Raw genomic sequence first — 24,030 nt, forward strand, 5'->3', positions numbered from 1 at the left:
CTGCATCATGTGAGTGGATGATGGTCACCACCACCTTAAAAAAAAAAAAAAAAAAAATCAGAATTGTTGCATAGTTTGACATGTTCTGCATAGTTCACTTAACTGAAATTTTTATCTTGGTTCTTTGAGAATACCTCCTTTTAACACTGTGGTCTTCCATAGGCACCATGCACAGCAATATGGGAGAGTTTTGATGATGAAAACCAGATGGTGATTCTGGCTGGGGTGCTCGTGGCATCTGGTGTCTGTCTCATAATCTCTCGTGTGATCAACAAGAGCCGACCCACACTTCAGCGCCGCTCCAAGAAGGCACTCATTGAAAAGCAGGAATATGTCAACAGCCATGTTAAGGCCCAGAAGGTATGCTCTTCTCATTTGCATAATTTTTCATCACCATCATCATTATAGTTAACTCTGTTTCCCACCAAAGTTAGTAGGATGGAAGGATTCAGAAACAGGAAAAAGAAAGCATAAAATTAGTAGGAAATTTTTCAGTTCGCACCTCGTTTACTCTAAATATCATAAGACAGCTTTCAACTACAGTAATTGAATATCTAGGAGGAAAGTGCATTGTTGTAAGTATGGTCTGTTTGTATGTTTCCATTCACATCCCTAAAACTACAGATATGAATTGTTGTTTCTCTTATCAGCATTGAAGATAGGAGAGAAAGAATATTACCCATTTCTCCTTGTGTTTTGCAAGTTGAGTAGGAGTAGGGGGTTATTACACTTCACCGTTTTGATTGTTGTGGTTTATGGATTTAGCAACTCCATTACCAACCCCTTGTAAGCAGTGTCATAACCTATGGCATAGGAAGAGGGCGATTGTACTCACAACTGTTTCTTCTCAGATTTACAGTATGTCTCCATTGAAATCAGCCAGCTACAGTAGAATCTCCTAAATCACACTCTTATGAGACTTAGCACATGCTGTGATTAGAAAATTTCGCGAGTTATAAATAATTAACCCCTTAAGCGCGAGCATGTCAGAGGTGGTCCGTGCACCTCACGCGGGGATATTCGCATTCCGACTGACTTTTTAAAAATATTTGCCAAAAATCAGTTATTAGTCCTAGAATATTATAATTACCTATGCATATGGCACATACCTTCAGCTTTCCCCTGGGATGTTTGTTGAGCCTTCGTCGACTACCGTAGGACTTGGAGACTTCTGAAGTTGGGTATCGAAGTCTCCACTTTACACTTCCCGACACTCCGTAATATGGTTACCACTGCCTGATATTATAACTACAAACACCATTCCATGAATTTCAAGTAGTTTGGAATCCATGCTCAAAAAAAAAAAAAAAAAAAAAAAAAAAAAAAAAAACTGAAAGCAATGTAAATTACGAGCGCATACGAGCTTTCCTCCAGTGCTGGTTCCCTGATGGTATTCTGAGGCGGAGCTGTCATTTATTATTTATAAACACACTCACACTTTATATTCCTAGTACTTTATTACACTTATTTATATATACAATATTTATCTATAAGTTTCTTTCAGTACTAGTAGTTTCTTTTCACTCCAGGCATTCACTTTCTCGTGTATACTAGCGTAGAGAGCGAAGCTGTCACTTTCATTTTCATTACTTTCACTTTCATTACTCCTAGTATATATACTTGTATTCTTATATTACTACTTTACAATATTTATCTATAAGTTTCTTTCAGTACTAGTAGTTTATTTTCACTCCAGGCATTCACTTTCTCATGTATACTAGCACAGAGAGCGAAGCTGTCACTTTCATTTTCATTACTTTCACTTTCATTACTCCTAGCATATATACTCATATTCTTATATTACTACTTATTTACATTTCTATTCACATTCTCTATTTTATTTACATTATTTACATTTCTATTTTACTTGCTGTACACTTTTATGCACTGTCACTGGCAGTAACTTATAAAACTATTTTCCAGTGTTCAGTTATATTTACATTCATTGCTTTCACTTGCTGTTTACACATTATTTACATTTCCACTTGCACTGTTTTACTCACCAGAAAGATCGTAGTCACTCTCTATCATTTTCATTGACACATTACCCAGTTCACGTTCCACACCACTCACTTATCCCTTTACCTCTTTCCACACGAGGTTTAGTAGGGGGTAGAGGTCACAGGGCCCTTTGCATGGGGCTAAAAAGGGGCGGAATTTGACAGGCGCGAATCCGACGTGCTTTCACCTTGAAAGACGACAGTAAACTGAATACAGTGTGTGGTGGCCTGTCTAGGGGAAGTGCAGTGCTGCTAATCTCAGCCTGGTGACAGCTGCTAATATATACGCTATGAAATGATTGGCAGGAAATCTAGACGATACATAATAAATTAGGTAGTTCCAGGTGAATGTAAATATCACTTTGGCTTCTCCCTTCCCTCCTTATATATATTTTTATTACGAGAACAGATTATACGGCATATTTCAAGGGGAAATAAACAGCGAACGAGTGCACGTGAGATGTTGTCAGGTGATAATTAGCCAGTTCCAGGTGTATGGCACTATCACTTACCTTATTTCTTTTTTGTATATATTATTTGGTATAAGAATAGGGCATAGGGCTTATTTCAATGGATGGGCTTATTTCAATGGATGAAATCAGTGGAATATTCCAGGGAAGATTTACTTAGCGTAGCACGGCCGAGCAGGCGAGAGGAGAGGGTAATGGAGGGGAGGTTGGGAGGGGAGTCAAGAACGGGGAGAAATGGCTAAATTGTCAACAGTGGATGGGAGTACAGATGAGATTAGGAGTGCTGACTGGTGTTGGATATTGGCAGTACTGATAGATGATACAAGCCACCACTTGAAAGCCTGGGCAAATTCAAAATAACACAGAATCACAAAAGTGACGCCCTGCAGTATGATCCTTTGCTCCCAAGCGTCACGAAAGTGGCGCCTCGAGGTTAAGGGGTTAATCTCATAGGGAAAAAGTCTTTTTGGAAAAGTTGCCCCCTTACCCCCAAACCTACAGTGCTCGTCAGAAGTATTCAGCGTTGTCCGCCGGGCGCGCAATACTTATGGCCCAAAAAGAATCACCCATTTTTAGGGGTAAGAATTGAGCCACAAGTTTGAGCTCCTAGCATGACGTCACGGTAGCCTGGGGCCTTCTGACGCGCTGGTTGGTTCCCGCCTCAGTCGCCCACGGGCTGCCTGAGAGAGAGGAACTCCGCCGAGTGTCCCTCTCAAATTGCGCCATTTTTTACCGAGTGTCCCGCAGTGTTTTGGCCTTCAAAACTTTGTTATGGCACTGTCACGAATCAATTCGCGACATTTCCTTTTTGTGAGAAGCCACGAACTATTAGTGGAAAACTCACTGTGTATCGCTCAGCTAACCGTTTCTCCCTCCATTACGGAGTATACTTTCAAATCATTCGTCACCGTTTTCAAAAAGGTGACCGATTTAATGCACGTCACTAAGTGCTGTACTGAGCGATACTATTGTTTTTTATTGTTCGCCCCTGCTCATTCGACCGTTAAAAAAATGCGGCCGAGTGCTCCGCTTTCCCACGACTTAGTCAGTCTTGTGTTTGTTGTGACGGAGGAAGGTCCTGTGCCGCAGTGTGAGAGGTCAGCTAGTACCCAAACTCCACTTCACAGTTAGTCCAGTCTTCCCACCCATCTGGTGATACGCAGCATTCATCGTCTATAGTATTTCTTTTGTGTATTTTCTAGTTATAAGAGTTTAATTAAGGTGTTTTTTTTCTAGACGTAAGTATTTAGCTCGTGTGAGAGTGAGTGAGTGCGTCTCATTGATTTGAAATGTAACGTTAAATTTATTTTTTTGGGATTAATAAATTTAACAGTTCTATTTCTTGAGCTTCAATGTAAAGTAAAATCTTGTTTCATTTTTCCATAATTAAGCTTATTTTCCATATAGCTCCTAGCTTGCATAAACGTTTGCTCTCATAACTGGTACTTAGACCAGTCTTGTATTAACTTAAAATCCGTTGTGCCAGGAGTTAATGCATCAGCAAGAACCTGATGTTATTATTATTAGTATTAGTTATTTATTGTCAGGGGTGATGTAACTTTCTCCAGAGGCTAACAGTACAGTAATTCAGCAATTGTGAGTAATTAGTCTCTGCTGTGTACTGTTGAGAAAGTTTATAAATTCTCGTTCTTGAGAATCTTAGCAAGTCAGCGTAAAGTAATCGTTGCTTGATGTAGCAAGACAATCATTGTCTTTGCTCTTCAATATTATTGAATATTATTATCAAATTAAATAATATTTAACCATTTATTTCAAAATTACCGTGATATTATAAAAACCCCGTGACAGGCACCTACCCGTGAACTATCGAGTGAAATCATATCCCAGATCATTGCTCTAAAGGAGGCAGGCCACCAGACAAAGGAAATTAGTGAATTGGTTGGTGTGGCACGATCGACAGTGCGTCGTTGGTGTGCGCGGTTTCGGGAGGAAAACAGTGGTGAAGTTCCCACAAAGAAACCGAGGTCTGGTAGGCCTAGGAAAACTTCCCCAAGGTCTGTTAATGTTTTAAAACGTGCAGTGGAGTTTAATCCTCGTGTGAGTGCAAGGAAAATTAAGGAGAGCAACCCAGAAGTGTTTGGTGAGGTGTCAGTGAGAACAGTGTCTCGTAGGGTGCATGAGCTTGGTTACACAAGTCACAGGCCTGTGAAAAAGCCTCTTCTCTCTAGCAGCCAGAGAATTCGTAGGCTTGCCTTTGCTAATAAATATCTAAATTGGGGTGAGGAGCAATGGTTGTCAGTGTTGTGGTCTGATGAGGCAACGTTTAGTGTTACCTGTAACAGAGGAGCATGCAAAGGTAGTGACCCACTTGACCCACGGTATGTAGAAAGCACAGTTAAACATCCTGATTCACTCATAGTATGGGGTTGTTTTTCAGGGAAGGGTTTGGGGAAGCTTGTTGTACTTCCCAAGAACCTCAGAGTGAATCAGGATGTTTACCTGGAGCTTCTGTGTGATCATTTACCAGACTCCTTCGAGCTAACAGGTGCACGAGTGTTTCAGCAGGACGGTGCACCTGCTCACAAGGCCAAATCGGTCACCAATTGGCTTCGTGACTGCGAGGTATCATTCATGACAGACTGGCCAGGAAATAGCCCAGACCTCAACCCGATTGAAAACCTCTGGTACCTCGTAAAGAAGAGTCTCCAAGGGAAGAACGTGAGCTCTCTGCCTAAGCTGGAAGCCGCCATTCGTGACTCCTGGGACAAAATACCGCTCCAGCACCTCAGGAGCCTCGCCCTTTCACTTCCAAGACGTCTCAGGTCCGTGAAGAAACGTAAAGGCTACCCTACGAAGCACTAAAGGTAAATAAAATGCATTATTTATATGTTTTTTCAATGTTGAAAGGTTTGTTTCTCAGGAGGGACGCAGGGCGCTCCATACTTCTGACGAGCACTGTATATCAAACTAGTCACCAGCAACTGCTTACAACCTGGAAAAGACATTAGTAAAGTATATTTAATGGAAATGATCAATATTGTAAAATTCTTACCTGACTCTGACTGACGACATTCTTTGAATAGATGGGGGACAGGGGAGGGGTTCCGAGCTTGAGGCACACTATTGCTTCTAAGCACGAGGCGAGTGTGCTGCTGCCTCATGCTGCCACCTCTGTGCCATTTGCTTCTCATCAACCTCCCTCAGGAACCCCTCAAAGTCCAGTGTGGAGGCAACGGAAGCAGTGTCGTCGCCCTCAGCTGCCTCCATTTCGCCATAAGAGTTGTCAATTCGTTAAGCTAAATTCTTAAGCAAACGGGTGCGGCCCTTCAACATTTTCTGTTGAAATGAGTCTTTTACAGATTATATATTATTCCTGGCTTACCACAGCTACTGGGTATTTTTATAAGCTTACCTTTGAAAGCTATAAATAATGATTTAGAATGCGTGATACACTGATGCATCCAGTCAGAGCAGTGGTTGGTAAACAATGCTGCCAGTTAGAGACATCATTCATAAATGCTGCCAATGGCAACCTGCCCACTTCCTTGAATACCCCCCAATTTTTTTCCACTGACTTCTTGCAGTCACAATTCAACAGTTAACTATAGTATCTGTGTTACATATGTACTGTAATTACTTAACTTGAGATCATGAGTTTGTTATTATAGGTGGAATTGTCATGCCCATCTAGTGAAAAATTACTCTGTTCGATTCATTCTTTACCAGATGGGCACAGCCTTTCCCTGTTTTCTGTTGAAATGAGTCTTTTGTGGGTTACTCGTTATTATTACTAGATTTAGACAGCTGCTGGGTATTTTTATAAACATACCTCTGAAAGCTGTAAATGAGGATTTAGAATGCATGATACACTGACACATCAAGTTGGAGCGGTGGTTGGTAAACAATGTGGCCAGTTGGAGAGATTGTCATCGTTGAGTCTGTAATGGTGGGTAACTGTGGCTTTTTTCTCACCACCTTCAATCTTCCTTATTACTGTACATCAGATTTTTGGGTGTAAGTTAATGTTGGCTTCTTCCCCTTCCTCAAAGAAGTCGTAGGCTTAGGAGGGTTACAATCGGCCATGATAACACTAGGCAACCACATGATTGACTGAAGAGTGTAATTGTAAATGTGTACAAGGGAAGGGGTGACACCATGGAAAGAAGAAATTATAGAGGCATAAAACTTTGAGACCAGATAATTAAGGTAATGGAGAGAGTACTAGAAGGTATGATTAGAGAAAGAGAGAATACTGATGAGATGAAGTTTGGGTTTATGCCAGGCAGGGGGACTACTGATGCCATATTCATTGTTTGACAGCGTCAAGGAAAATACCTGTATAAAGGAAAGAAAAGGGAACTGTACTTTGCTTTTGTTGATTTTGAGAAGGCTTTTGACATAGTCCCCAGAGAGGTGGTGAAGTGGGCAATTAGAAAGCTTGGGATGGAGGAGTGGCTGGTTAGGGTGGTTATGGCCATGTATGTGGGTGTTTGCATGCAGGTAAAAGCGAAAGGAGAATTGAGTGGTGAGTTTTCCATGAATGCTGGTGTGCATCAGGGGTCAGTCTTGAGCTCCTTGTTGTTTGTTATGGTACTTGAAGCCCTATCACAATTTCAGAAATGGACTCCCGTGGGAGATGTTGTATGCTGATGATTTGGTATTGATTGCAGCGAATGAAAGGGAGGCAGAGGAAAGATTTAGGAAGTGGAGAGATGATATGGGGCACAAGGGCTTAAGAGTAAATGTAGAGAAAATGAAAGTGATGTTATGTTGGGCTGGTGGCAGTACTGTCAAGGAAGAAGGAAAGTGGCCATGTGCGATCTGCCACAAGGGCGTGGGAAGAAATTCCATCTCGTGCAGTGTCTGTGATAAGTGGGTGGTAAGATGTGTCGTGGTATCAGAGGTAGAGTGTGAGATAATGCTGATTTCATGTGTGCGGTGTGTCGAAGAGAGCAGGTGAAGATTATCAGGTGTGAAAGAATTAAACTTGCTGGTGAGTCTCTTGAGTGTTTGGAAGAGTTTTGTTATCTAGGAGACATGTTATGTGCTGGAGGTGGGGCAGGCACTAGCTCTGTGGCTAGAGTGAGAAATGGTTGGAAGAAGTTCAGGGAGCTGTTACCTCTCCTGACATTGAGAAGGCTGTCCATGCATGCTAAGGGATCTCTACAGTATATGCAGCATGTGTTAGGAGTGTAATGCTGTATGGTAGTGAGACCTGGGAAAGAAAGGAAGAGGATATTTGCAGGCTCAGACTTAGAGAAATGACAGTGATTAGGTGGATGTGCAGTGCATCCCTGAGTGCAAGGCCTGGGGGGGGCTTGGTTTACGATGGAAGAGTTGAGAGGTAGGATGGGACTGCAGTGTATTGGTGTTTTGATGAGAGGTAGATTGAGATGGTTTGGGCAAATGGAGAGGATGGGGGTTGATAAATAGGTGCAGAAAGTGAGAAGTGTTAATGTTAGGGGTAGGGTTTGTGAGGTAGATGGAATAAGACCTGGGACAAAGTCAGTGAGTGTGATCTCAGGGATAAGGGACCGAATTGGGAAGCTGCCAGAGATCAAGCAGCATGGAGAGCCACCATTAAGTGACCAAGGCCGATGCATGCAAACATGTTGGAGCCTTCAAAAACGAATGAACATACACCACACGAAAACCACATGCTCTCAACAGAAAGGAGACAGTGCTCTGAACTGGGTGGGTACCGGGGCTCATGTGTGCACGCCCTTCATGCTTGGTGTGGGAGGGAAGTGCTGTGTCTGGCTAAGAGTAAGTGCAATGCTTGAATATGATTGGTTTAGTAATTAACAGCTGGTTAGACACACTGACTTGAGGTAATGGTAGTACTTATTACACGAGGCTTTGGAATACCTTCACTTTCAAGGCTGCGCCAGTGAATTTCTTGTAAATTTGGTGATTTACTGATCTGTCTATCTACCTATTGCCAGATGCCTCTATCCCATAAGGGTGGCCACAAACAAATTGCCTCCATGTTGCCCTGTCCAATGCCACTCTGCTGCGTTGCTCCAAGCTCACACCCCTCCTCTCTCATATACCTCTCCACTTCATTCCTCCATCTTATCCTTGGCCTCCCCCTCCCCCTCCCCCCCTCCACCTCACTCACATACACTCCCCTTGTTAGTTTCTCGTTCTTCATCCTCTTCACGTGGCCAAACCACCTCAGTGTATTTCTCCTACCGTTTTCGATTACATCCACATCCACACCACAGCATTCCTTCACTTTCTCGTATGTCAGTCTGTCTCTCCATGTAACTCCACATGCCCCTCTCATATAACTCATTTCCACTGCTCTTGCTTTTGACTTGTGTCCTTCCAACAAGGTCCAAGCTTCACTTCCATACGTTAGAGTTGGTATCACAATACAGTATTGTCATGCAATGACTTTTTTACTTCTATGCTCACTTCCCTTTTCCTTATCACTTCTTTCAAGGAACCAGCAACCTTTCTTCCTTATTGTACCCTTTCAAGCACTTCACCCTCTAAACTTCCACCCTTGCTCATCACACTACTGATTTACTGACATTGCAGACTGTTGCATGATGATGCCATGTATTATGGATCCGCTATTCAGGATCGTGCATTTTAGGAGATTGTATGGTATATTCTGGATATGTCTGACCCCTGTGCATGTAGAAGACAGTGTCATTATAATGAAGTGAAAATATTGCTTAATGCTCTTAAATTGACATGGGAAATTGACATGTAGATACTTTAAGATTGTTTTTCATGTATATATATTTTTTAAATACAGAACCTACAGAAATAGTTTGCCTATGTTTATAATGAGAGAAGTGAAAGGACAATGCGCTGTCTGCTGTAGCTCATGTTTTTATTTCAGAATAACATTAAATATTTTAATTTCCTTCATATTAATTCATTAAACAATTACTGTACAGACGTTTTTGTTATATACTTATGATTTATCAATGATGATATTGTAGTTTTGGGAGGGGATTTAAATGGTCATGTGGGTGATGGAATTCAGGAATATGAGGAGGTACACTCATGATTACTAATCTTTGACCAGGGACGCATGGCGGGCAGTGTTATGACCAGACACGAGCCACGCATTCGAACACAGCCTCTGCACTAGTGGGTGGGGCAAAGATCTGACGGGTGATCTGAAGCGTACTACTCGATCATTGATATTACCATATTCTTATGGTTTCCCCTCCATACTATAATCATCTGTGTTTATTGACAGGGGCTGACATTTCTTCAATCAGTCCGCAATTTAGAAGTTTCCAAGAAGTAAAAAAAACATGTGCCACTATAATTGGGTATTGGCATCACATACTGTATACCTTAATAATTATTTATGAATTAACTGCATTAACTGGCACACATTTTGACCAGAGGGGACTTGCAGCTAAAACGTCGCATAGGAATAGGGCAACCATTCCCACTGGATGGCAATGGCATAGATATAAATAAGACTAGATGCCGCATCACCCATTCTTCAATACAGCGGCTATGCGGTTTGCGGCCGCCATGTTGGAGCAGTCAGGCATGTAATAGTGGGGCTTGTTTTAGAGCGAATTCAGACTGTGAAAATGAATGTTGTTGTGGTGGAGGTGGTGATGGTGGTTATTGTTGTGGTGGTGGTGATGGTGGTTATTGTACTGTAGTGGTAGTGGTGGTTGTTGCCGAGGTGGTGGTGATGGTGGTTATTGTACTGTAGTGGTAGTGGTGGTTGTTGCCGAGGTGGTGGTGATGGTGGTTTTTGTTGTTGTGTGGGTGGTGATGGTTTTTGTTGTTGTTGTGGTGGTGGTGGTTATTTGGTTGTTGTTGGTGGTGGTTGTGTTAATTGTGGTTGTTGTGTTAGTGGTGGCTGTTGTGATTGTTGTTGTTGTTGTGGTGGTGGTGGTGGTTGTGATGGTGGTTTTAATGGTGGCTGGTGTGGTGATGATTGTGGTTGTTGTTGCTGTTGTGGTGGTGGTGGTGGTGGTGGATGTTGTGGTGGTCATTGTTGTGATGGTGGTTATAGTTGTTGCTGCTGTTGTTTTTGTGGTGGTGGTGGTTGTGGTGATGGTTGTAGTGGTGGTGGTTGTTGTGGTGATTTTTTTATGGTTGTAGTTGTTGCTGTTGTGGTGGTGGTGGTGGTTGTTCTTGTGGTGGTGGTTGTGGTTGCGTTGGTTGTTGTTATGGTTGTGGTTATAGTTGTGGTGGTGGTTGTTGTGATGGTTGTTGTTGTTGTTGTGGTGGTGGTTACTGTTGTGGTTGTTGCTGTGGTGGTTATTGTTGTGGTTGTGGTTGTGATGGTGGATGTTGTAGTGATGGTGGTTGTTGTGATGGTTGTGGTTGTTTTTGTGGTGGTTGTTATTGTTGTGGTTATTGTGATGGTGGTGGCGGTGGTGGTGGTGAGTGTTGTTGTGGTGGTGGTTGTTGCAGTGATGGTGGTTGTTGTGGTGGTGGTGGTTATTGTTGTGATAGTGGTGGTTGATGTGCTGGTGGTTGTTGTTGTGGTGGTGGTGGTTGTTGGTGTGGTGGTGGTGGTTGTTGGTGTGGTGGTGATTGTTGGTGTGGTGGTGATTGTTATGGTGGTGGATGTGGATGTTGTTGCTGTTGTGGTGGTGGTGGTGGATGTGGTGCTGGTGGTAGTGGTTGTTGGTGTTGTTGTTGTAGTGGTGGTGGAGGTTGTGGTGGTGGCTGTTATGGTGGTGGCTGTTGTTGTGCTGGTAGTTGTTGTGGTTCCTGGTTCATCTGAAACGTGAACTAGGTGGACTGCAGGCTTAAATTTCCCTTCTGCAACCCACCCTCCTCCTTTCGGAGGATAGGGAAGCTGCTAAGGGACGTTTGCATAACCAGACAGTTGAGCCGCTCGTGCTATTGGTGTCACCATAGATATATTCCAACACTTTCTACACCCAAAAGCTGCACAGTGCTGTTGCATTTCTAGGTAAATAGTGGTCAGCTTTGATCATCGTTAGGAACACGACTTCGTCTGCCTCGACCGTTCCAAGATGGCAGCCGCGCAGACGCATCTAAAGTAATGTCATGTGGCATCTAGGCTTATTTATATCTGTGGGCAACGGGGCCTGTTATTACTAGAGAAAAACATTCCGTTCAAAGTAGTAGTAATAGTAAATTTCTGTCAATGATATAAGTATTATAAAGCATTCTTAGAATATGTCGCGTGAATGTTGGCTGCTGTGGCAATTGTGGATATCACCTACCAACAGCTCGGTTAAAGGCTCGCCTCAAGAAATAGGTCAGTGAAATAATAAACAGATTAATAAAACACAGTATGAAATTCAAATATCACGCACTCATTCTAGGCTAAAAATAACAACTATGACCAAATTGTCTATTTCTTACCATGCATAGACTGTATTACTTGAGAAAGTAATATATGTAAAACAAAAGTGCTTCAGTGATGCTTAGAAAATGTTATTTGAAGCACTAAACCTTTCTGAAACGACGGTGGAGTGTGTCTGAATGTGTAGCCTACGCCTGGCCACGACTTTGGCTAACTCTCTGGTCAGAGATTAGTGATCACGAGTGTACATGGAGGTTGCACATATGGTACAAGGCATGTGGAAGGGGAAAGGATACTTAAATTTGGGGAGGCAGTGTACATGATTGTGTGCAACAAGCATTTTAGGAAAAGACAGAGTAAGTTGATAATATGTGAGTCTGGGGGAAATTGTAGCCATATTGAATGTTTCCTGGTCAGGAGGGCTGATAGGAGGTTGATGAAGGATATTAAAGTTATAGGCAGTGGAGAGAATGTACAACAACAAAAATTACTGATGTATGGCATAGTGCTGATGGAGCAGGTTGTGAAGAAGAGGACCAGTCCCCCCAGGAGTAAAATATGGAAGTTGAAAACCAAGGAACAAGGGATGCCTTCCATAATGAGATGCACAAAGTGGTGGCTGAACAGGGAGATATTGACAGAAGTGTTAATGAACAGTACAGAGCTCCCAACAACAATCTTTTGAAAGTTGCTGATTCAGTTTGTGGATACTAGATGGGGCCACTCGAAGACACAAGGTAGCATGGTGGTGGGATGAGGGTGTAGAAGATGCAATTGAGGAGAAAAGACTTTTCCAGGAATGGAAAAGGGGTGGTAATAGAGAAGATTACTTGGCTGCCAAGCATAAGGCAAGAAAGGAGTTATACAGGACAAAATCTGAGTCTTGGAGTCTTTACTGGATAACCTAAAGTACTAAAAGGTAGAAAATTGTATTTAAGGTGGCAAATCAGATGAAGAGGAAAAATAGGAATATCATAGGTGAACAGTGTGTGAAGAAGGATGAAAGAAAGGTAGTGGTAGACACTGAGGATATTAAAGATGCCTGGAGAGAGCATTATAAGGGGTTGCCAAATGAAGAGTTTGACTGCAGCAAGGAAGGTCTGGAGTTAGTGGATCCAGTGTTTGGCCCTTGGCCTTTGATTGATGGTGCTGCTGTGGGCAGGGCAATACTCAGAATGCAGTTGGGGCAGGCGATGGGTGTGTTTGGGTTGATTGCTGAAATGCTGTAGCCTCAGGAGATATAGGAGTGGGTTTAATTACTGATTCAATAAGTATGATTATATATGAGTGTGTTGTCCCATATGTCAGGCTTAAGAGTGTGATTGTGAATGTGTACTGTACAAGGGGAAGAGTGATGCCCTGGAAAGAGGATATTTTAAAACTTTTGGGCCAATTGATAATGGTATTGGAGAGAGTCCTAGAAAGTATTTTATCGATAAAGGAAATGGTAAATACAATGATCCCTTGGTTATTACACATAACTAGTTGTGGTGGTAACAAAATCATGCAGTAACAAAAGCATAGAGCTTATGGGATTTGTCTTAATTAGTACTGGGCACTGCACTAGTAAACCCAAATTTTCCCTTTTACAACAGTTTAAACCCACAAAATACATAAAAACTGTTATGATAAGTATCAGAAACACAAATAGGCTTGGTTAGGTTAATTAAAATTTATGAAAAGAACACAGTAAGGAAAAAAACACCTACCGTATTTGCTGATGTATGAGGCCGACCTGTGTATAAGACTGCCACCAATATTTTCTTACAATATGTGGGTTTAGAGGCACACTCTGTGCATAAGACGAGCCCCAACTCTTTAGGAGCTTGCTGCCTCAGTAACCCCAGTCCTTTATCATTCTTCCTACTGACCAGTGCAGTGATACTGTCAACACCTTGCTAAGCAACACAGTCTTTGGTTAGGTTTTTACCTTAAACCAGCTTCTTCTGTGGGCTTCACAAGCTATCTAGGCTGCATGCACCACCTCCGATATTAAAATGAGTTATACATTTAATATTCCTGTATTAACTCATAGTGTATTAAAACTTCCACATCTGACATCATCAATTCATCATCTTCACACACACACACACACAAACACACTGAGGTGATTTGGCCATGTGGAGAGGATGGAGAGTGAGAGACTGACGAGGAGAGTGTATATGAATAAGGTGGAGGGGGAGGCCAAGGATGAGATGGAGGGATGGAGTGGAGAGGTATATGAGAGAGGGGGGTGTGAGCTGGGAGCAGGGCGGCGAAATGGAGGAGGACAGGGCAACATGGAGGCGATTTGTTTGTGGCCACTCCTTACAAGATTAAGGCATCTGGCAATAGATTAGAAAATCAGTATCATCCACATCTGACATCATACTTCATCATCTTCATTCAGGGTTAAAGTTTGCAGTTCTTTGCTGTAAGGATCAAACTCTGAATTCAAAGGTGTAGCTTTGGCATTGGCATCCTCTTCCTCATCCACCCACAAAATGTCATCTTCCATGCCATCCATTGAATTGGATATATTTCTTGAAGTAGTTGGTGACTGTTTCCACGGAAATCAATCCATGCCTTGATAATAAAATCACACAGCACGTCCAAACCTGGAGCACATATATTCCCACCTTTTGTATATGACTTTTTACCGCTTATCATGGAGATCATGCACTTGTTCCAATGCTTATGGATGCGGTCTTTGAGTGGTTTATTCAGACAGACATAAAGTGGTTGTAGGACTGAAGTTAATCTACCAGGAATAATAGCAGTATCAATGTTTCTCACCATGTAGGTTGTTGTTCCCTCTGTTAAATGACTTTTGAACATGTCCCATACTATCAGGCTATGCTGATTTAGCAAGCCACCAGGTCACCTACACCACATATTCTTAGTCCACAATTTCATTCCATGTTTGTCCATCCACCCTGTCTTATTGATGTGAACAAAAGTTCCAGCTGGGAACTTTACCTTTGGCATCATTTTTCTCTTGAAAATAAACTTCGGGCCCAGCTTGGTTCCATCTGCCATATATAAAAGTGCTACTGTAAAGCGTGTCTCCTCAAGTCCTGTTGTTTTCACTAACACTGTTTTTGCACCTCTCTTCTCAATAGTTTGATTTCCAACCATATCGAAATTCATTGGAGTTTCATCCATGTTCCCGATATTGCTTAATCGATATCCGTGCTTCCTGCGTAGGCCTATGATGTACTGTTGGAAACTGGTCATCTTGTATTAAAGATCTTTTGGTAATTGCTGTGCTATTTTTGTTTTTCATCTCAGAACTAGATCATACCTTTTCATGAAATGAGAACACAATGAAACTATTGCTTTGAAATCTTTGCTCTGCTCCTTGTTTTCTTTGGCCCACTTGAGTGCCCAAATACAAACTTTTGTTTCTTGTGACAGTGTACCCATTTCTGCACTATTCACAAACCATGTCGGCTATGTGCTTCTCCAAAATTGGCCACTGTGCACTTTTTTTTTTCTCATTGCACGTTTATGCAGTGAGTGAAAGATGAGTTTTGGGTGAGAGTAGAAGCATGTATGGACAGATTGAGAGGAGCGAGAGAGTGCTTTTGATTGGAGATACGAATGGCAAAGTTGGGAATGTACGAGTGGATGGAGTGGTTGGTCAGTGGGGTGTGCCAGCTGATGTAGATGGGAATGGTAGTGCTTTGGTGGACATCTGTACTGGTAAGGGGTTGGCAATAGCCAACACCTACTTTTGACATAAGATGATCCACCGGTATACATGGAGAGTAATGAAGAGGATGGATGGTGGACTTGTTGAACGAAAGGCAATGATAGACTACGTGTGTGTGGATGAGCGAATGAGAAGACAAGTGTTGGATGCAAGTGTGCGGAGAGGGTGGGGGAATGGAGTCTCGGACAATCACTTAGTGATGACCAAGGTAAAGCTGCAAAGAAAATGGTTGAGAAGACGAAGGGGAAGACAGGAGGAAACATCTTCTGTGAGAAGAGTGGAGAATTTGCAAGATAGTGAGAAAATGGCTGAGTATAAGAATATAGTGGAAGAAAGATTGGGAAGGTATGAGCTAGAGCAGATGGAAGGGGAGGAAGATGTATGTAAGATATTTACGGAAGAGATAGGCGCAGCATGTGAGGTGGTTTCTGGAGTGAGGAGAAGATGCAAGGGTGTGCAAGGGACAGCATGGTGGAATGATGAGGTGAAACGAGCTGTGGAGCAAAAGAAGAAGGCATATAGTGAATGGTTAGTGAGTAGAGGTAGGGGAGAAGATGAGAGAGAGAAGAGAGAGGTATATGTGAGTAGGAGAAGGGAGGTGAAGAGACTGGTGAAGGAGAGTAAGAAGAAAGTGGATGAAGAGTTTGGGAGGAATCTGAGTGTGAAATGGAGGGAGAGTAAGAAATTGTTTTGGAAGGAGGTAAAGAAAGTAAGGCAGTGTGAAAGGGGAAATAGTAGGGCAGTGAAAGATAGGAATAATAGATTGTTGGTGGAGAAGAGAGAGAAATTGAGGAGATGGAAGGAGCACTTTGAGGATTTGTTGAATGTAGAGAGTGACAGCAGTGCGAGTATAAGTGGTTGGGGAATAGCTGGGAGAAGAAGAGATGAGAGGAGGGAGGAAGAGATCAGTAGGACGGAAGTAGCGGAAGCAATGAAGAAGATCAAGTTGGGGAAGGCCCCAGGAATTGATGGAGGTTTTTTTTTTTTTTTTTTTTTTTTTTTTTTTTTTTACTCTGGGCACAGGCTTCACAGCCTGCTATCAAGGCCCAGCAGTCCTCCTACATACCATACATCTCTACATGTCACCACTTTGGTGCTAACACCCACCATCCATATTGAATACACGCTAGGGCTGTCTCATACAGGACTGGTGTATTGGTATTAGCGGGGGTAATGCCAAGGTATGGGGGTGAGATTGTTGTGGAGTGGATATGGAAGTTGTGTAGATTGGCTTGGGAGGAGGGAAGGATTCCAGAGGACTGGAAATCAGGTATAATTGTTCCTTTATATAAAGGAAAAGGGGAGAGAGAAGTGTGTGGTAACCATAGGGGTATTTGCCTTCTTAGTGTGACTGGTAAAATATATGGTAGAATACTCATTGATAGGGTTAGGCATATGACAGAGGAGCTAGTTGGAGAAGAACAAGGGGGATTTAGGAAGGGAAAAGGGTGTGTAGATCAGATATTTGTTCTAAGATGTTCAGTGGAGAAGTATCTAGAGAAGGGAAAGAAAGTGTATGCTGCCTTCATGGACTTGGAGAAAGCTTATGACAGAATAGATAGGCAAGGTATGTGGAAGGTATTAAGAATATATGGAGTGGATGGGAAATTGTTGAGTGCTTTGAAAACTATGTACGAAGGAGCTAGGGCTACGGTGCGAGTGGATGGTGAGCTGAGTGAGTTTTTTTTATCTCAGTGTGGGACTGAAACAGGGTTGTGTGGTGTCTCCATGGCTGTTTAGTATATACATGGATGGGGTTGTAAAGGAGGTGCAGGGTAGGGCAGTGGATGTGGGGGTGACTCTAATGAATGAGGGTGAGATTTGGAAGATTCCGGTGTTGCTGTTTGCTGATGATACTGTATTGTTGAGTGAAAATGAATGGGAGTTGCAAGGCTTGGTGAATGAATTTGGGACAGTGTGTAGGAGGAGGAAGCTGAAAGTTAATGTAAACAAAAGTAATGTTATGGTGTTTGAGAGGAATGAAGTCACAGAACGTACAGTAAGGTTGGATGGTGAGGATATGGAGAGAGTGCATTCAAGTACTTGGGTAGTGTGATGAGTAAGGATGGAACTTTGGGGGATGAAGTGAGTGAAAGGGTACAGCAGGGAAGGAAGGTTGTTGGTTCACTGAAAGCAGTGAGGAGAAATAGGGAGGTGAGAATGGAAGTTAATAAGTTACTGCATGATAGTATTGTGATCCCTACCCTGAGGTATGGAAGCGAGGGATGGACCTTGCAAGAGGGGAACAAGTCAAGAGTGAGAGCAGTGGAAATGAGTTACTTGAGAGGAGCATGTGGAGTGACATGGAGGGACAGGTTGACGAATGAAGAAGTGAAGGAACGTTGTGGGGTGGATGTGGATGTGGTTGAGAAGATTAGGAGAAATACACTGAGGTGACATGTGGAGAGAATGGAGAATGAAAGACTGACTAAGAGGGTGTATGTAGGTGAGGTGGAGGGAGGGAGAGGGAGGGGTAGACTGAGGATGAGGTGGAGGGATGGAGTTGAGAGGTATATGAGGGAGGGGGGGGGTGAGTTGGGGGGAGGGTAGTCAAATGGTGGGTGACAGAGCGACTTGGAGGCTTTTTGTCTGCGGCCACCCTTTGCGGGATTAGGGCGTCGGGCTATAGATAGATAGACAGACGTTTATGCCTTGGGATATCATTTAGTAAGTGTTCTGTTGATCTCCATGCTCGTACTGTCTCCTCTGTCACACCACATTCTCTCACAGCAGCACAGTTATTGGATGATTTGCATATTCTACCACTTAATGTAAAACAAGATTCATATTTTCTTTGTTTATGATTTGGAGCCATGATGGGGTTTGTGGTTGTTGGAAATAAGATACTGACCCAGAGAGAGTGCTGCTGCTTATCAATTAGTGGCAGCTAGAATGGAAAAAATCAACTTGGTAATGAGCCCTGGTTCAGATCTGGTAGCCTAACCCTGTGCTCAATGGCAACTGGCAAACAACCCAGCCAGTCAATCTCTGAACTGAGACACACCCTGGTATTCATGGCATGTGCTCAACAGGTTACTAACCTTTCTAATGTCCTCATGTCTGTATCCATGGAGATGTTTTTATAAAAATTTGCCCTCATAAAGGAAACAAGTGTTTGATGATGATGATGATGATAGTAATTTCAATGGTTTTTGAAAGTATGTGTACTATTCAAGGTGAGTGTTTGGCAATGTTCCTCCTTCCCTGGGGGTAGGGGGGTTTCAAGAATACTCCCCCAGTATCCCTGCTTGTCGTATGAGGTGACTAAAAGGGTTGATGGTGGGTTAGTGCCCTGTCCCTTAAAAAGAACTAACTAAACAGGCGAACAAAGCACCTCGTACCAGGATGGACGTTGACGACCAAGGAACGGAAAAAGGACATTTTAAGGATGGGAGCGTGGAATATGAGAGGAGTGAATGATTAAGTGAAAGAGAGAGAGATTGTTCAGGTGCTTGAGGATGCAGGAGTGGATGTATGTGGATTGACTGAAAATAAATGGAAAGGTGAAAGGGTGAGAGAATGGGAGTATGGTTTGGGAATACATGTGGGAGTTAATGAGAATGAGAGGGCAAGAGAGGGAGTATGTCTGATGATAAGCAAGAAGTGGAAGGAGAATATAAGAGAGTATGGAACAGTGGGTGCATGGACTGTATAGGTGAGGATGAAAGTTGGTATACAAGCTTCAGCGATTGTATGTGCATATGTGCCGACAGAGGACCAAGTGGCAAGAGTGAAAGATGAGTTTTGGGCAAGTGTAGAAGCATTTATGGATAAGTTTGAGAGGAGTGAGAGAGTGTTTTTGATTGGAGACATGAATGGCAAAGTTGGGAATATATGAGTGGATGGAGTGGTTGGTCAGTGGGGTGTGCCAGCTGAAGTAGATGGGAATGGTAGTGCTTTGGTGGACATCTGTGCTAGTAAGGGGTTGGCAATAGCCAACGCCATCTTCCGGCATAAGATGATCCACAGGTATACATGGAGTCGTGAGGAGGATGGATGGTGAACTTGTTGAACAAAAGGCAATGATAGATTACATGTGTGTGGATGAGCGAATGAGAAGACAAGTGTTGGATGCAAGAGTGTGGAGAGGGTGGGGGAATGGAATCTCGAACCATCACTTAGTGATGGCCAAGTTAAGGCTGCAAAGAAAATGGGTGAAGAGATGCAGGGGAAGACAGGAAGAAACAGCTCCTGTGAAAAGAGTGGAGAAGTTGCAAGAGAGTGAGAAAATGGCAGTGTATAAGAGCATAATGGAAGAAAGATTGGGAAGGTATAAGTTAGAGCACTTGGAAGGGGTGGAAGAAGTATGCAAGATATTCAAGGAAGAGATAGGCACAGTGTGCGATGTGGTTTGTGGAGTGAGGAGGAGATGCAGGGGTGTGCAAGGGACAGCATGATGGAATGATGAGGTGAAACGAGCTGTGGAACAAAAGAAGGCATATAGTGACTGGCTAACACGTATAGGTAGGGAAAAGATGAGAGAGAAGAGAGGAGGTATAAGTCAGCAGAAAGGAGGTGAAGAGATTGGTGAAGAAGAGTAAGAAGAGAGTGGATGAAGAGTTTGGGAGGAATCTGAGTGTGAAATGGAGGGAGAGTAAGAAATTGTTCTGGAGGGAGGTAAAGAAAGTAAGATAGTGGGAAAGGGGAAATAGTAGGGGAGTGAAAGATGGGAATAATAGATTGTTGGTGGAGAAGAGAGAGAAAATGAGGAGTTGGAAGCATCGTGAGAGGAGCCATAAATAGAGCATTTATCGAGAAAAAGAGTCAGTCAGACCTAGCTGTATGTTACTGTATACAACTGTACGGCTGAACAGCACTCTATATTTAACAATCTTTGTTCAGCTACAGCCATGACGTCTGGGAAACTACTGAACAGCATGGAGTTCAGCTTTAACAAACTATTGGCGTTAATGTCAAGGGTCTGGTACCAATTAGTTCATTATATCAAGGGTGTACTATATATTGTTATACTGTAGTAATTTTTCTGTTTTGCATACCAGTACAGTATGTCGATGGCACTGCATTGTAGTTCCACATAATGGTGAAGATATTTGACCAGTGATTGCACTGTAATTTTATATGTTGCAGTTAATCAATGACTATGAGAGTTTTATAGATTTTAGCATATTAAAGGCAACCACAAAACCTTCAGTGGTCTCTACAGCAGCAAACCACATTTATTTAGTGCAGGTTTATGTTTCACGTGAGCACTTCAGGAAGGCCTAATTAATGTTGTTAGTTCACTCTTGTTAGCCCAGTTTATATTGGTATCAGCCAATAACAATCCATTTCTTTAGGTGCTGGGAACATTGTGCAAAACTGTTTTTTCCCTTGCCTATATTACAGTATTTTCTGCCAAATAAGCACTGCTGGGGACATAGGATGGTCTCCTACAGCATTAAGATTGAGAACCTGGTTAGCCTAGCCTTGGGTCCTCCTAGACTCATGAAGGGTGGTTAGGATTGGCTGTTCCTGTTTTCTGTGTCTGTATACAGTACATTGTTTTAACTCTGCATTCCTCTCCTCAGAAAAAACTGTATGCGGAATACCTACAACAAAGTGTGTCTGAGCACGATATGTGAGTGCTGGATACCCTTACCTCCCCTCCAGCAGGAAGCATTTATGATCAACCAGAAAGATGACTGCTCCTCTGTAGTACAAAGTAGTGCTTGGCTCACACAGTGCCTACATTTACTCACAGATCATAATGAAGATGTATTTTTATGACTGCTATTGGTTTGGATTTTGTACATTAGTCCTCCAGATGATGTATATTTTTCTTGACATAAAACAATAGACTCATCAGACAACATATTAAATTTGCTGTGTGCATGTTGAATAACTATACTATCCTTTTGTTGGTCAGAGAGTCAGAGATTATATGGAATGTTGTTGCTAGATTTTAATCATAATTTATGTTTGCGTTAAACAAATATTTATGTGCTTTAGCTTGTATTGCATTGCACTGAACAAAAATATTTTTATCACCATTTTTGACTTCAGTTTGATAGCTATTTGTATGAACTCAGATTACCTACTTTGTTCTCAAGGATGAATTTTAACTTTTTAAATATATATCACATTACATGTTCCTTGACTGAGAGTGGTATTCATAAAAATGTTTGATTTTAATGTGTACCTTCAGGGAGCAGTTTAGCATCTGTAATTCAAGGGGTGAAATATTTTTCATGTGTGTTCAAGTTATCCTGTCTATGTTTTCATGACATGTTGTACTGGTAGGAAACTAGTTATGTGCATTGTTCATAAGCATTATATACCCATAACTTCTAAATAGCATGTTAATTTTGCTTATCAAATATGAGCTAGGATTTTGCATGTTCCTGCTTAACATTTGGTACTGTGTAAACTAGTGCCTCACTCAGGAAGTATATAGCGGATAGTGATATGGATGTATCCAGATGGTAACATCTGAGGTTATCAAGGAAGTGAGTTTGATCCACATGAGGCAGAAGTTGCATATGAAATTAAATCCCAAAAGTAAGTCAGATGAAGAAGGGTAAGTATGTACAAGATATAAGTTTGGAGAAAGAACTGAAGTCTGCTCTTGAATTTTTTTTTAGAATCCAGTAAGAACTCAGACTTTGGCAGTGCTTCCATTGATTAAAATCATCTGGTAGGCTACCTCCTATTTAATTTTACTGCAAAATATAAACAAGGTAAAGGTATTAATGAAATTGAATTTAAATGTTCTGTAATTTATCTTTTAGAGTTCAAAAGTATGAAGTGGAAAATTTTTTAACATGACAGTGGAAAAATTATGATATTGTATAAACCATGTGGCATCATACTTACATAATGCATTTTAATACTTTTGTATTTTGGTATTTTCTACTGTGCATTATGTGAAACAATACTTAACAAAACTTCTACCTTTTGACAGTATGTTTAGTTATTCTCTTCTGAGTACTTGTTAAAAAAAAATAATAATAATTTAAAAAAAAAACTGTTTTGCTTACTATAAGCCTTTGAAATCACTTTCTGGATATGGCTCACATGTGTGAGACTTTATATTAAGCATGAGAGAGGGTGAATATCTTGACTGGTTAGTCAAAGTGGCATGTGATACATCTCATTAATGCTTGTTATATAAATATAGAATTATGAACTTCCATCAGTATCACTTTCCAGTCTGTAACCTTTTTACTGTGATGATGTCTGTATTCAACATAAGGAAATTTTTTATTAAGGCTAGGAAGAAGGAACCAGAGGCTGGAAGCTTGCAAACTGTTCCCCCCAAGAAAAAATAAAAAGGAACAGAGAGTGAAATTCAGGATTCATTCATTTTGAGATGCATAGACACACTCAACCCCTTGGCTAAGAATAGTATTCCGGAAATGCCGCTTAGACACACTCAACCCCTTGGCTAAGAATAGTATTCCGGAAATGCCGATCGATAGACTGCATTGTACATTCCGGAAGAGCCACATGAAATATTGTGAACCTTTCGGTCATTTTTCGTGCCTACTGCATGCTTATGCTTGATAAATGGTTGCGAATCATTAGTGTGGAGTGTAAACTTTGTCTGACTAAAATGTTATCAAGTGTGGGAGGTATAAGTGGGTGAAAACACATGATGAAAATATGATATTTTAACTGGTTTTCCTGCACCAGTGACAGGAACTGTTTAGGGTCCTCCAGCCTCAGGGTTAAAAGACTAGAGGTCATAGACAGTAGTAAATAAAGACAGAGGAAGACAATTCCAGAGTTGACCTGTTGCATACATGAAGGAGTGGGAGTACTGTAATGGTTACCTCTTGCATTAGAGAGTTGGGCAGAAAACGGATGAGAGTTTACTGCTAGATGGGTGCTATGCTCCTGCTGTAGTGGTGGAGGGATGCAAGCAGACAGTTCAGAGGAGCAGTGGCCATTGAAACAGTGATAGGAAAGAGCTAAAGATCCAACAGTGCACCGAACAGTTTGAGGCTGATGGAAGCAAAGAGGAGGAGAGTTAATGAGATGAAAAGCCTTTGACTCCACCTTGTTGAGAAAGCTGTATGTGGGGAGTCTCCCCACACATGAGAGATTTACTCTTCAGAGGGGTGAGTAAAACATGTATAATGTCAACAACTGTGCAGGGGTAATGAAGGCATGGAACCAGCTTTGCACAAGGAGCTTGGATCTCCGTTATCCTATTCGTCATGATGATGTCCATTTATAAAATTTCCATAAACACCCAAGGCAGTTTTATTGGGTCTAGGGGAGAATGGTTTTATTGAAGGAATGGTGAGGGAAGGGATTTAATCCCAGAGCTAGACAACCATGGCCATATTGCCCCGCCAGGTTACAGGAGCACGCTACCACTCTCAGCACGGCAGCCTCGGGCGAAGCTCAAACTCACGACCTCCCTGCCACGAGCTTGGCGTTCTACCTCTGAGCCACCGCGCCCCCGAATGATGAGGAAAGTATGTGCCATTTTCATTGTTTTTCAGCTGGTATATTCATTAAGCACTGTATCATATAAATCATGTGAAGTGTTGCATGTTGGAAGTGCAAAGTAAAGTACAAGTTGATGTAATGGAGGAACACTTCCTGAGCCAGAAAATGTATACAGTACAGTAATCCCTCCAAGATCCGAAGTAATAGAGCCAAAGGCATGTCCGGGACTTG

At 42.1% G+C, this 24,030-nt stretch overlaps 1 protein-coding gene across 1 annotated transcript in view; it reads left to right on the forward strand.

The window, feature by feature from the left end:
• LOC145392987 (uncharacterized) overlaps positions 1-22,635 on the forward strand; it is a 200,874-nt gene extending 178,239 nt beyond the window's left edge. The window contains exons 11-12 of the mRNA XM_080267291.1: positions 163-360; positions 20,931-22,635. Of these exons, the coding sequence (XP_080123417.1) occupies positions 163-360; positions 20,931-20,984 (252 nt within the window). The 3' untranslated portion in view covers positions 20,985-22,635. The remainder of the gene's footprint in view (positions 1-162; positions 361-20,930) is intronic.
• The last annotated feature ends 1,395 nt before the right edge of the window (positions 22,636-24,030 follow it).

This window comes from Coenobita brevimanus, chromosome 23 (assembly GCF_032717465.1).
Source record: "Coenobita brevimanus isolate Jiangsu-jjx chromosome 23, ASM3271746v2, whole genome shotgun sequence".
NCBI classification, from domain to species: domain Eukaryota; kingdom Metazoa; phylum Arthropoda; class Malacostraca; order Decapoda; family Coenobitidae; genus Coenobita; species Coenobita brevimanus.